The sequence below is a fragment of the Orycteropus afer genome, unplaced genomic scaffold (assembly GCF_000298275.1).
Source record: "Orycteropus afer afer isolate SDZICR_OR568_19922 unplaced genomic scaffold, OryAfe1.0 scaffold00040, whole genome shotgun sequence".
NCBI classification, from domain to species: Eukaryota; Metazoa; Chordata; class Mammalia; order Tubulidentata; family Orycteropodidae; genus Orycteropus; species Orycteropus afer.
The window spans coordinates 6,163,714-6,177,921 of NW_006921627.1; the positions used below are offsets into that span (position 1 = coordinate 6,163,714).

The 14,208-nt window shown below is 43.1% G+C and overlaps 2 protein-coding genes across 2 annotated transcripts in view; both read left to right on the forward strand.

The window, feature by feature from the left end:
• Nucleotides 1-5,225: 5,225 nt before the first annotated feature.
• RHNO1 (RAD9-HUS1-RAD1 interacting nuclear orphan 1) lies at nucleotides 5,226-7,011 on the forward strand. Its single transcript, XM_007937065.1, has 2 exons — nucleotides 5,226-5,393; nucleotides 6,454-7,011. The coding sequence occupies exons 1-2, from the start codon at nucleotides 5,226-5,228 to the stop codon at nucleotides 7,009-7,011; spliced, it is 726 nt and encodes a 241-aa protein (XP_007935256.1).
• Nucleotides 7,012-10,655: 3,644 nt separating this feature from the next.
• TULP3 (TUB like protein 3) overlaps nucleotides 10,656-14,208 on the forward strand; it is a 141,564-nt gene continuing 138,011 nt past the window's right edge. Inside the window, exon 1 of the mRNA XM_007937186.1 lies at nucleotides 10,656-10,696. Coding sequence (XP_007935377.1) covers nucleotides 10,656-10,696 — 41 coding nt within the window. The remainder of the gene's footprint in view (nucleotides 10,697-14,208) is intronic.

A 14,208-nucleotide genomic window follows, 5' to 3' on the forward strand; every position in this document is an offset into this window, starting at 1 on the left:
GCCAACAACATTTTCTAACACAGGTGACTTCCAGAGTAATCGCATCCTGACCAGGGAAATAATAGATTCTCAAGAACCAGGAAAAGGGCCCCGCAAAAGGGTAGGGTGGAGGCGGTGTTGCCTAATGGTGAGAGCGCCTGAGAGCAAGGGAGTGTGTGTGGGTCGGTCTTTCACTTACTAAAGAGTAAGCTCAGTCTCCAGTCCAGCCACGGTCCACTCTTAGTAGGGGCACCTAGCCCTCCCGATGCTGTGGGCAGGGAGCAGAGGTCAAACTTCCAGGAAAGGCCAAGTGGTGCTTAGAGAAATAAGTGAGAAGGCTAAGGCCAGGAGGTTGGATGCAGAAAAAATGTGTACCCTCACTCAGACCTCCTTTGCCGTGTGGCCCCAAACCTCAACTCCTGTCCTGCTGACTGTTGTCCCCTGACCTCCTAGCTTGGAATAACTGCGGAAGCGGCACCACAGACCTTGCTCCCTGCCTCTGCCAAGGCCTGGCCTCAGCCTCCATTTCCCCGCCCCTGCTCACCTCCCGATTGCAGCCGCCGCCGCCGCTGCTGGTGTAGGGCTCCTAGGGCGGGTTCCGGACTCCTCCAATCTGGGGGCTGAGCCAGGGTCCCGGACAGGGACTCGCGCCAGGCTGGCCAGGTCCCCGGCGGTGCGGGAGGGGTGGGGAATCCCGGGGGATCCCGGGAAGGGAGGGGGTCCCGGGCCGGGAGCCGGGGGTGGGGTCCGGCACCGGAGCTTTCAGTTTGTTCCGCTGTTTGAAATTGGCGCCGGCGGAGCGTTGCGGTCACGTGACGGAGCGTCGCCAATCGGCGCCGGCCCTTGTCTACGGGTTCCGGACTCGAATACCGTGGAGTCCTGATCGGAGTTGCGGCCGGGGACCCTGCTGGCGGGGTAAGAGGGGCCGCAGGCTGGCTGGAGGGGAGCGAGCGACTGTGGGGTGAAGGGTGGCGGTGGGAGGCCTAACAGGAATAAGAGAGGGGACCCCGCGATTGGGGTCGGAGCGGAGAGATTGTGAGGGACGCGGGAAGATGGTGGTGACTGGAACATGGCCCCTTCGGCCTTCTTTCTTCTGCTTTCCCACTTTCTACTCTACCTCCCCTTCGTGATTTTCATCCCTTCTTTAAAGGGCTATTTTAGTTGATTTCTTCATTAGGGGAAATTGCACTCCACTCACATTCAATTAACGATCGTTTAGTACTCCGGACTAGACCGAAAGTTCTCAGAGGGCAGCATATAAGATTGTTCAAGTTTCTTCCACTTAAAAACAAAAAACACCAGAGGCACACAACATGAATTCTACTTCAAATGTTAACTACTGACCTGTGTCTCTCCACCCTCAGCCAACCTCTTTGATATAATGGACTAAAGTGCTTTACTTACTAACTTACTCAACAAATGTTTGTTGATTACCTGTTATGTGCCAGGCACTGCCCTCGAGATACACTGGCAGAGAGTGTATCCTTCCCCTGAGTTTCCAGACTAATTGGGAAGGGGAGATGGCATCCCAGACATTATCAAATAAACAAATGTAGATTTATAGCTGTGGCACAGTAGAGGTAATGATACTTTGAATATCTATAATAAGGAGATCTTGAGTTAGGTAGGCCAGGAAAGGGTTTTTTGTTGAACTGCAGCTTGACGTGAGATCTGATGGCTTTATGCAAGAAAGGGAGGGATGCCCTCTAAGCAGAGGGTGAGAGTAATGTGACTGGAGGAAGCTTGGTGAGTACAAAGGCTGTGAATATCTACACCTATTCCTCACTTACCAACTATTGTTATTGGACATTTCAAATTTACGACAATAGTAAAAATATCTGACTATTTTGTGCATTAGCGATTTACATCTGGCAGTAATGAGCGGGAGGTGCTAGGTGACAGTAATACTAGTTTGATGGTTAAAGTTTGTGTGTCAGCTTGGCCAGGCCATGATTCTCGGTGGTTTGGCATTACGTAGTGATGTAATTTGGCGGTTATGTACTGATATAATTTGGCAGTTATGTAATAATATTATTTAACAGTTATGTAATGATGTCGGGAGAAAGGTTGGGCAATCTGCTTCCGTAGTGATACCACCTCGGAAACCCAAGGAGGGGTAGCAATGAGTTGGATCTGACTCAATGGCAGTGACTTTGGTTTTTTGGTTTTGGTAATAATGTAATCTATCAATTATGTAATGATGTAGTCTCCCCCCATTTTGTGATCTGATGTGGTCATCCTCCATATTCACATAATGCCAATTTTCGCATAATGGTTTGGTCTCTGGAATCTAACCATATGTGAGGAATGGGTGTATATCTGAGGAGTTTGAACTAACAGACCTGAATGGAGTGTGATGTGAGATGAAGCTGGAGCCATAGAAAGCAGAGCCTAGCTATACTGTTATGTCCTTATTCAAGAGCTAAAGGAAGCCAATCAAAAATTTTAAGAAGTGAATAATGGTCAGACTTGCATTTTTTAAAGGTCACCCTGGAGCAGGACCAGAGTGTATTATGGTAGATTAGAGTGGATTAGGGTAGTTAGGCTGTTTTGATATTCTATGGAAGAATTGTTGGAAATTGGTGGGGTAAGGGTGGGGTGTGTGTGAAGATAGTGGGGAAAGGCAGAAAGATTATTGAAGACTGTTTAAGACAGAAAATTGGCAAGATTTGTTGCTGGGTTGGATGGAGGAGGTGGGAGAGGGAAATGTCAAGGTTGTGTCTGCATAATTGGATGAGCTAGGGCCTTGGACGTAGGGGGAGATGATTTTAGTTTTAAGCATAATGAGTTTGAGGTACATTTGAGACATCAAATTGCTGTCAAGTAGGCATTGAGTATATGGGTCCTGAGCGGAGAGAATTCTAAACCGAATGTGTGGAATATGTGGAAATTAAAATGTGAGTGGATGAGATTACCTAAGAAGGGTGTAAAATTATAGGTGGAGGGAAAGGCCTTAGGTTGCAGAAGGGACTGACAGCTCCTCTAAGCTGAAAGAAAGAGGATGGATGGAGTTATACACAGGTTTGTGTGTTTGATTTCTGGGAAATGAGGTATTCTCTTTGGAGGCTTCTGTATTCTTTGTGAAGTAGGAAGCAAGGTCATCTGTTGAGAGAATGGGAGTTCAGAAGTTTTTAGCAAGTGGAAAAATTTAAGATAATTTTTGTGGAGAGTTGATCGGTAGGATTACTGGACAAAGTAGTGGGCCCATTTGAGCATGGTAACTTTCAGCAGGTTGTTATTTCAACACTTAAACTTTAGTCATTGCTACCATTATCTCCATTATTTCTTCATTGGACTCCTGGACTCCTGGCCTTTTCGCTGGACTCCCTGCTTCCTTTCTCCATCCCTCTCCCCATCCAGGCTTTTCTAACAAATTGCCTGGAGTTATCTTTTAAAACTCTAAATCAGATTATGTCACTTTCCTGTCCTGAACCTTTCAGTGACTTCCTTTCACACTAAGGATAAAATCCAATCCTAGCCTACAAAGTCCTGTGTCTATCACTTTTATTTTCCCCCCTTCATTCAGGACATTGCTCAAATGTTGCATCTTCAGATAGGCCTTCCTTGACAATTTGGTCTAAAATAACACCCAGTCAGCTCAACCCCTTATCCTGTTTGATTTTTGCCTACTTGTCACTTCCCACTGAAAAATGAAACTGCTATTTTAGAGTGAAGCAGCATGAGGGCAGAGATTTTATACTGTTCTCTGGTGTTTATTTCCAGCACCTTGGTAAGTATTTGTTGAATGAATGATTGAACAAATGGATATATTTATTACTTGTGTTCTCTCTAAAATGTTGGTTTCATGAGGGTAGGTAGGGACTTTGGCTCCCCCCCAACACCTTTTTTCCTACTTCCCCTATCTGTAGCTCCACTGCCTAGTGACATAAATCAGATCTTGTTAAGTTTTCAACTTATGAATTGTATAGTGGAAACAGTCTGCTCTGTTGTGTTGCCTTTTATTACTTTCTGGTCCTCTTGGCCTTACCTCTCTCTCCATCCTCCCATCACTACTGACATAGCTCAGGTTCAGACCCTCATGATTTCTCTCTTAGGTGACACAGTAACCTCCTGACTGGTCCCTCTGTTTCCAGGGTACTTATCCCTCCCTCTCCTATTGTCACCAGATGATCTGTCTAAAACACAAAAACAAAAAGACACAATTAGGGCATTTTTGAGACAGTTGAAAATTTGAAAGCTGGCTGTCTGGATATTTGATGGTATTAAGGAATTAATATACATATAATAATTACATTAATGTAAATGATAGAATGACTGAGAACATTCTATTTGCCTCAAAATAATGTAGTGTTGGAGCAAATGGATAGGAGTGTGGATGGGTCAGGATTGGCCATGAGTTGATGTCTGTTGGACCTGGGTGATGGGTACATGGGGCTCAATAGAGCTCATTATGTCATTCAGTCTACTTATGTATATGTTCAGAATTATCTGGGGTAAAAAGTTAAATGGGGGAAGGAGCCAAATGTGATCATATTATTCTTCTGCTTGAAAATCTTGAGTGACTTGTCAGGCTAAAGTCCAAGCTCACATGGCTCTATTGATTTTTCTGATCTGACCCTGGCTCCACATCCAGCCTCAGTTCTTGCCATTCATCTTATACCTTGTGTCTGGCTCTACTGATATTCTTGTTCCCTGAATTCACAATACTCCATGCCTCTGTGCCTTTGTATATGCTGTTCCTCGGCTAGAGTGCCCTCCCAGCATCTTTGTTTCTCCTATCCTTTCCATACTTAAGTCAGGTATCTCTGTCTCCTGGAAGTCTCCACTAAAGAGAGTGGAAGCATTCTTCTTACATGGTATTGTAATCTTCTGTCTCCTCACTGTCTCTCAGCTCCTTGAAGGCAAGGGCATCTGACCTTTGTATCCTTAAAAGTGCTTGGCACTCAATAAATACTTGCTGAACAAATGGTTATTCTTTTAATTCCCACCTCCCAGCATGGTGCTTAACATGTGTTCTATAAATGTTTACAGAATGAATGTTGTTGAATATGAACTACTGTGTGTTTGTGGTGGGGTAGGTGTAGGAAGCTATGTTCCCTACAGTCTTGAAGTGGGAGTAAGTATTTTATGGTGGAATTAGCTAGCAGAGCTAGGGAATAATCTGAATTATTTTTCGCTCAGCTTTTGTTTCTTCTCTGCAGGCATGAGTTGGAATCAGAGCCTATCGCCCCATCTGATTGCAGCCAGCATCATGTGGTTACTAATTACTCTTCATTCACCTATTAATGCCTCCCAGAAAAAAACGCAGTCTGCGTTCTCAGAAAGCCCCGCTGCTATTCCACCAACAACCACTGAAGGACCCCAAACACCACTATGGAACTCCACAGCTTCCTATCAGCCACACTAGACAGGTGCCCAGCAAGCCCATTGACCACAACACCATCACTTCCTGGGTAAGCCCATGGTGTTCTTACTTTGACTTTTACTCTCTTAGGCGTCTCAGAATGCTGAGTCTTCTGGCCTTGAACCAAAAAATAAGATTCATGGCAGGAGGTCGTATACTATTTTTGTCTCTGGTATATTTCCTTTTCTCCTTTCAGATTGAGGTATGAATTACTTGGAATTGGAACCTTTCCGCCCACATTCCTTTGAAAGAATTCATTATAAAAGTTTCACTACCTAGTAGTGGGGTGAGAAAGCCAGATACATGACAAGACAAGTGAACAATGAGATTGTACCTTGAGCTTCATGTGAGAAGTATTTAGCTAGGTACTCTAGTTACTATTTAAGGGATTGAGCCTTGAAAAAAAAAAAACCCACAGAAATGATATATATCATTTTACCAGTTTAAGAACTCTAGGAACAGGGTATAGCTTCTATATGACAGGGAAGTAGTATAGCAAAAGGACCATATAAAAGCTTAAGCTCTGCTTAAGAGTGCTTACTAAATATAACTTGTTCAGGACTGCTGAAGAGCCGTAATACTTGCTTCAGGATTGTAGAAGAAACTTAAACATTAGAATCCTGTGGATGAGCACAGGAATGTACGTGTATTAAGTACTTATTCTGTGCCAGGCCCTATGTTCATTGTTAAACATACATGATCTCATTTCCTTATTCTTGTATTCAGCTATTTATTTACTGAGGGTTTTCTCTACTAGGCACTCTGGTAGGTGCTAGGGGCCCCTGGTGAACAAGACAGCTAGTCCTTGCCCTCATGAAATGTAAAGAGAGATGGTTAAACAAGTTGCAGTTGTATGATGTGATGAAGTGGAAGAGACATTGTCTCCTTTATTGTACATGAGGAAACCGAAAGCCAAAGAGATTGAATAATTGTCCAGAGCTCTGTTAGTGTCTCATTAGACAGCTCTTTTTGTTTCTGCATACTTTTCTGTAGTTGTCCTGCGTTCAGAATTCTGGTTATTTGGTGTAGTTTTCTGAATGTATTTACCTCTGGTTTTGACTTAGTAGTTGGCTCTCCTTACCCTTTTTTTCTTTTTTTTAAATCCTTAGGTATTGCCTCAGTTTGATGCCACAGCAGAAAGCAGTTTCCAAGTATACCGGAAACGTCCTCACCGAGGCCAGGCAAAACATTCCAGTCGAAAATCTGCCACCTCCAAGTTTCCACATCTAACCTTTGAGAATCCACAGTCTTCTTCCAATTCAACAACATTGGGGATCCCCTTAACCGAGGAGTGTCCCAATCAATCAGAAAATAGCATTTCCAGAAGGCCCTTAGTTCCATTGCTCAGTCCCCGAAGCTGTGGAGAACTGTCAGTACATACACTTCAAAGCCCACCTTGTGTGTTCATTTCACCTGATATCCAGACTCCAGAGTCGTCTCCTGTGAAGGAAGACCCCATTCCCTCAGATCAGAGGGAAAATAGCCTTCCAAGATGCTCCCTTCATACTAGTACTCCCAAGAGCCTAGAGCCTGGCCCTGTTCTGGTTAAAGACACTCCTGAGGAGAAGTATGCGATAAAGGTTACCTGGAGGAGAAGGCAGCACCTGTTGGCTTGTCTCAGGGAAAGAGGGAAGCTGAGCAGAAGCCAGTTCCTTGTGAAGAACTGACATCAGCCTCTCCCTTTATTAAGAAGAAACTCAAGAACTTAGCTGCTGGTTTTCATAAAGTTGCTAAAGTCACTTTACAGGCTCATAAGAGAGTATATTGATAGAATAAAATGGAAATAACACCAGTAGGAGAAAGATGATGTTTTAACTAGAGCCCTGGAATCATAAGGGAATTCAATTCCCTGATTTGCTTTTTAAGATATATGGTGTCATAAACAGTTCACTTCATATTTTTCTTGTATTAACTCTTTTAAATTTCTTGTACTAACAAAATATATGTAAATAAATGGTTAGTAGAAAGTTTTTAGAGAACCCTACTTTTTACTGTCAATGCAGCAATACTGCCCTGTCCACAAAAGGTCTTTCTTGTTTCCTTTAACTACTACTTAACTAATCTTACAGTCATCTCATTCAAACCAATTCATTCTGCATTTCTGATGACTAACTCTGTGTCAGGCTCAGTGCAGCTTCCTCTGTGACCTGATGGACAGAAAAGAATTAGCACTCTGTGACTTGTTATGGTTGAATTGCTGCCTCTGCAGCCTTGGTTCATCTCTGGACAGGGCAAGATAAAGAAAGGGGAGCAAGCCCCATTGTAGTGAATTCTATGGGACTGGGAGAGAGGGGACATAGATAAGCTACTTAAGTTTGCTTGTGTTTCAACTTTTTGTTCCCAAAGAAATCTGTAAATGCTAAATAGGATAGGAAAATGATTTCCTGTGGTAACGGTTTAAAATGTGTGTAAATAAATGCAGAATGTTTTCAGGGAATATTACTTGTATATAGTGCAGAAGGACTGTCCAGTTAACAAAATATCTCAATTGTCCTTTACCCATATGTGGTAGTTACGGTTGTGTGTAAACTAGGGGCCAGGTTTTGAGTGGCTGGACAGCTGGATGTAGTGATTCCCCATGATGAAACTATTAATCATCTCCATGGTGGAATCTGCTGTGAGCAGCTGAGTAGTTGCCTTAGGGATGTTGCCTGCTTCCAGTATATAAGAAGACAGCTTTGAGAAAGGTCTTGGAGCTTTTTGGCGTGCTTGGACCCTGCATGTAGCTGAGTCTTCATTCAGCAGTCTCCCATATTGCCTGCCAATCTTGGGTCTGTTTCTGGACTTGAACTAGTGGCCTGCTGTGTTACTTAATAATCTTGGGACCTTGCCATTTTATTTGTTGGCCTTGGGTTTGTTGGCCTCAGTAGCCAGCAGTTGCCTGAGTTAAGGGAAGCCTCCAGCTCCAGTGGGCTGGGGACAAGAGCAGAGCTGAAGCCCAAGGCTGAGGGGCCTTTACCCAGCCCCTAAAGCTGGCACTTTGAACTTGGACTTTCTAGCCTCCTAAACTGTGAGAGAATAAATCGATTTGTTTAAGTATCCATTTGTGGTATTTTCTGTTAGAGCTGCCCTAGAGAACCAATACACTATACAAATATCTCATTCTATCTCATTTATTAAGAACCTACTTAATAAATGTGTCAGGTCCAGCCTGAGGTAGACCAAGTAGGGATTATTCTGCTTATTTTATAGATGGGAATTTGAAGCGCAGAGAATGAATCGTGTTCAGTCACATAGGGAATGGAGGCTGACCCAATGAATTCAATGTCCTGCAGTCCTAGTTTATGGCAAGTTTTTTTTTTTTTTTTTTAATTGTGATTTGGGTGAAAGTTTACAGAGCAAATTCATTTTCCATACAGCAGTTCACATACACTTTGTCTCATGACATCAACTACAATTTACCCCAATGAAACAGCTCCCCTCCCACTTTTTCCTGATAGTTACCTCTTCCCTGTATCCATCTCTCCATGCATTCCTGCCCCTGGAGCTGTCTCCCTGTGCATAAACAGCCCTTCTTTCTCCCATGATTGTTCTCTCTAAGGAGTGTATCTACCTCAGGTAAATGTTCAACTCATATGCCTGTCTTCTGTTTGGCTGGAAGCCACAGGTGTGGGTTCAGTTTCAGGTGTGAAGGGCAGCTAGGGGCCATAGTCTCAGTGGTTCCACCAGGCTCTATCAGGCTAGCAAACCTGGTCCCTTTTTTTTTTTTCCCAAATGATTTTGAGTTTTGTTCCACATTGTTCTCCCTCTCTATCTAGGATCTCCTACATAGATCCCCCTCCGAGTTGTTGACAGTGGTAGTGGGGCACCATCTAGTTCTTATGGTCTCATAGTTGCATAGGCTGAGAATCACACTGTGTACCAGTCGCTTGGACTAATTGTTTCCATACACCTTTGGTTTTCTTCATTATTCTTTGCTCTGGAAGAGGAGAGACCCATTGTTGCATCTAGTTGGCTGCTTACAAGCTTTTAAGATCCCAGTTGCTCGCTACTCGCCAAAGTAGGAGGTGGAACAATGTTTTGTGTAGTATGTTATGCCAATTGAGCTTGATGTCTCCTGAGACCATGGTCCCAAGCCCACAGGTTCAACTACTCGCTCCCTCTGGGTAGCTGGCTGTGATGAAGAAGTGACTACAACCTTGTCCCTTGTCAGTTCTGTACACCTGGGAATTCTTACAGAATATACAAATACACTTGTAGAAATAGTTAATGGCAAGTTTTATACTGCTTAAAAAATCAGCTTCTGGATTGAAAACTAATGTGGAGACAACTTTGACCTTGGAATGCAATCAACAATTCACTGCAGTAATTTTTTGTTAGGATATTCTGTTGTTGTTATTTGCCGTGGAGTCGGCCCCGACTCATAGCGACCCCTCCTCCTTGGGTTTCCGAGGCAGTATCACTACGGAAGTAGGATTGCCCAACCTTCCTTCCGAGGAGTGGCTAGTGGGTTTGAACCGCCAGCCTTCTGGTTAGCAGTCAAGTGCCTTAGACACTATGCTACCAGAGCTCCTAGGATATTCTGTAGGGACTTTATAAGTTAGTGGTGAGAAAGGAACTGATGGTTTGGGACATTTATTGAAAATGAAGAGACAAATTTAGTTGATCCCATGATGGAATGTGGATGTTTGAAGATGAGCCATAAGCTGTGGAGAAAAGGGAACAGAGGGAAAAGGTTCTTTGGGTGCTGGGTGTTTTTTAGGAGAGTTTGTAGAGAAGGGCTGGAGTAGCGGAGGCAGAAGAGACCAGGTAAACTATATGAAAGATGCATTTAATTGGGGATTAATGCTAGAGACTGTACGTGAGTGGTTCCAAGGAAGGCTTCTGGAATCAGGAAGGGCCGGATAGTGAGGAGCCAGCTGATGTCTGTAAGTTTGCGTTACAGACCTCTGGAAACGCTATGGGTGGTCCCGGGGAACAAATGGCAGGAGTGGGAGAAAGCCACTGAGTGACTGGCGGTTAGTGGGGGATGGGAGGCTCCCCAAAGAGACTCGCATCCCGGCCGGGGCGAACACATCCTTCCGCCCTCAGACGCACAGCTCCAGGGGACCAAATCCGGGCGTCATCTCCCCACTTCAGCGCAGGCGCCTGTAACTCCCGGGTTCTTCCCACCCCTTAGAAACCCTCCCGCATCGCAGTGTGGTGGCAATAGCCAATGAGATGGGAGCGATGGACACATGGGCCAATAGGCGGTAGTGACAGTGCGGGGTGTGGTTGCCAGGGGGCAGGGTCCGGCTTTCTGCCAGACTTGCCACCCTAGCAGCGGCGTCCAGGGGTCTGGAAGAGGTTGCAACTAACTGAGCTGCGGGGGATGGAGGCGTCGCGCTACCGTCTCGGGCCCGGCGGGGACAGGTCAGAGGGGGATGGTGGCTGGTCTGCTCACTTGAGTGGGGCAGAGGGACAAAGTTACAACGTGGAAGACCTGTCTAGGAGCTCCGCGGGGAGAGGGCGGTGGGCTCCGGTCAGGAAGGGAGGAATTGATTTTGCGGCCGCAGGCATTCCCTGTTTCCCACTCCGCTGTGGAATTACCGTGCTTTTTAAAGGTGGGTGGTAGGGAGCAGCAGCTCTGCAGCCTTAATCGTGAGCTGAGACTTTTGTTCAGGTCACTGCTTAGGAAACTCTTATACTTTTCGTTACGAACTGTCTTTGCTCTCTCTGGGCCTCAGTTTTCCCCAATTTAAAATGCATTAGTCCTGTTCCTTACGCACTGCTTTGTAGTAGCATAACGGAGATTGGATGCGGTCTTTGCCGAAGCTGTCGAAGCAGAAGGTTGTGGGTCATATTTAATAGTTTGCACTAATGCCGATTGCTTTTGGCGGGCTGTATTGAATTCTGGAACTGCGTCCGAGAGCTGACAACACTATTCTTTTTCTTATATCCGCTTTCTAGAAGTTATCTCTTATTCAAGGTTGTTTATGTTATTGCGAAATTACCATACCCCTTGTTTGTACTGTTCTCCCTTCCATGCCTGTTTTTCTGCCTCCGCAAGAGGGAGAACCTGGAAAATAAAACGGTCCGAGATCTCAACCTGTCAACTCTGTTAGCCAAGTTAATGAGCCTGTGAAATCAGTGGCTTAAAACTTTGGCATCGTCTGATAATTTAAATCACACAGGCTAACCACATTTCCCACTTTTCATTACGTTACCACACCAAATGAAGATTTGACTGGTAGCTTTAGACTAGTAAATATTTAAATAATTCTAAACCATTTTTAGAAATTGTCACACAAGAGATATTGGAGTAGACAACACCCTTTTTCCTTTTCCATCAAGTTCTGCTTAACTGAACTCTGAAATTTGTTCACTGCGCTTTTTTTGCTCAGGTCGAGAGAAAAAAATAATCCACATTTACAAATATAAATATGGGTGTGCTGAAGGGAAGTGGAGTTAATATTCAGCTTTTCAGGTTGAATTCAAATGATACTTGTTCAGTTTTGACACTCGATAAATCTTAACTGGGTAAATTTAAGGCAGTAAATTACATGGTTACCGAATGTTTGATATGACTCATGATTTTTTTTGAAAAATGGAATTGACTTTGAAATTGGGACCAGGAGCAAAATGGTTTTTAACTTACTGGACCTGAAGTCTAAAGGGATGATTTAAAAATTTTTTTTTCCCCTTTCCTTACCAAAGAAACCAACTGTTTAATTTTTAAAATTGACATCAAAGGGGAATGTGTGAGTCACCAAATGTTTCTCCTGCTCTAGGTAATGTTAGTGCTGTTTCTATTACTGCCTAACTAACTCTTTTGTTGCTAAGAGGGAAAGGAATGTCTCTTGCTTTTTTTTTTTGGCTTTTGTTTTGTGTTTGTAAAATAGAGTCTTTGGTCTTAATGCTTTTCAATGTGAGAGTAACATCTGACTTTTAAGTTTCTTGTGATTTTGTTTTCCTTCTTTGAATTATGTGATTATTACCGTGAGGCAGACTGCTAACCAGAAGGCTGGCGGTCCAAACCCACCAGCCACTCTACAGAAGGAAGACTGGGCAATCTACTTCCATAGTGATACCACCTCAGAAACCCAAGGAGGGGTGGCTATGAGTTGGATACACTGATAGCAGTGAGTTTGGTTTTTTTGTTTTTTTTTTAAAGTAAGAAAGTAACAAGTAAATTTCATATATTTTTTTCTGTATCTGAAATGTGTAGTGAAAACTGAAGAAAAATTTGAAGTGCCCATCGCAGGACCTTTGTTGAGGCTAGGTGTTTCACATTATATTTTGATACCCTGGATATGACTGGTTGGTTAGTGCTGGAACTTGAACTCTGTCTGGCCTTTTGTTTGTGGAGGAGAGTTGAAGGTGTGGGAAGAGAGACCTCCCATGTGAGCCCCTGACTCAGTGTTGTCTCAGCAAGTCCTCTTCTATGGTTTATCTACATACTATGATTTCTCTTTAGAAATGAAATGTTTCATCAGATCATCCAATTGCTGGCATACAGACTTATCTGGTGTTTAAAAATACTTAGATTGATTAATACGTGTTTGGGAAATATAAATAATTACAGTAAAGACCTAGTAACATGTAACATGCATGTATTTCTCCAAATATGAGCCTACACACAAGGCTAGAAAAGATGGAATAAGCACTGTAACACATTTCCTTTTTTTCCAAGGACCTTCTGTTATAAGCTGTGCAAGCAGACAGACTCACATTTTTTGAGCCTTTCTAGTTTTAATTCTGGCTTCTTTTCTATGGAAACTCTGTTTTCCTGTGTTTGTGCCCTTTGGGGGGAGAAAAAGTTAATGTGTTTTCTTGCCAAGAGGAAAAGAATGCTTGAGTTACTCAGAGGAGCTGAAGCTGTTCTGCTTCTCAGCATTTGAGGGCCTTAGAACTAGAAGGGCCTTGATAATTCTTAGTCAGTCTGCTCAAGAGTAGTTCTACAGTGGAATTGTTAAGACTTCTTTCAAAGCTTTTACTTTATTTCCTCTGAGTCAATTCCCTGGGAATAAGTTCTCTTTCTACCGAATCAATTCTGCCTCATCAAACAAGAAAACTGAAAAAATGCCTGGCCTAGTTAAAGTTTGAATCTATTTATATCTGAGAGAAGACATACTGATCCATGAGCTGTCTTTATTAACTCACTTGTTACTCGGTATGAGTCTTAATAATGATGATTGTCATGTTTGTCCTTTTGCCTTAAAACGTCTGTGAAAATATTAATGATTAGCATTATATTGTATGAGTCACCAGGACCTCTGAAAGCCCACACTTCTGAAAAGGATTATAGTAATGTTTTTTATTATTCATAAGATGACACTTTCTGTTTTACCACATAGCATAATGAGGAAAACACTGGACACTTTCTATAGGTTCCTGAGTTCTAGTCTGAGCCTTTTCATTATTTAGCAATGTGATCCTGGGCAGGTCATTTAACTTCCTCAGCTTCAGTGTTCTCATCTGGAAGAAGAGGGCTTTTTTTTTTTTTTTTTTTTTTAATTCTCTTAATGATTTATAAGGAATTAATAAAATAACAAATACGTATTGTTAAAGTATGTGGCTCAAATTTCAAAAGGTATAAAACGATATATACACCTAAAGCACAATAGAAAAATAATTAAAAAAAAATTATGTATAAAAATATGTCTTCCATTGTTTCTATGCCACCTAGTTCATTCATTGGTAAATTACTAGGGGTTCTCCCAAAGATACTCTATATGTTAAATAATCTGTTAATACTCCTTTCCCACTTTTATAATTTGATGATTTTGATTTTTAGGACAGAATGTGTACAAAAACGGCAAGGAGGCCACATGTTCTGACCTCCTCTAACCCTACAAGGGGAAGGCAGGATTACCAGCAGTAACCCAAGGCCTATTACTGCAAGGCCAGACATGCTGCCTCCCTCCAGCCCTTTCACCAACCGT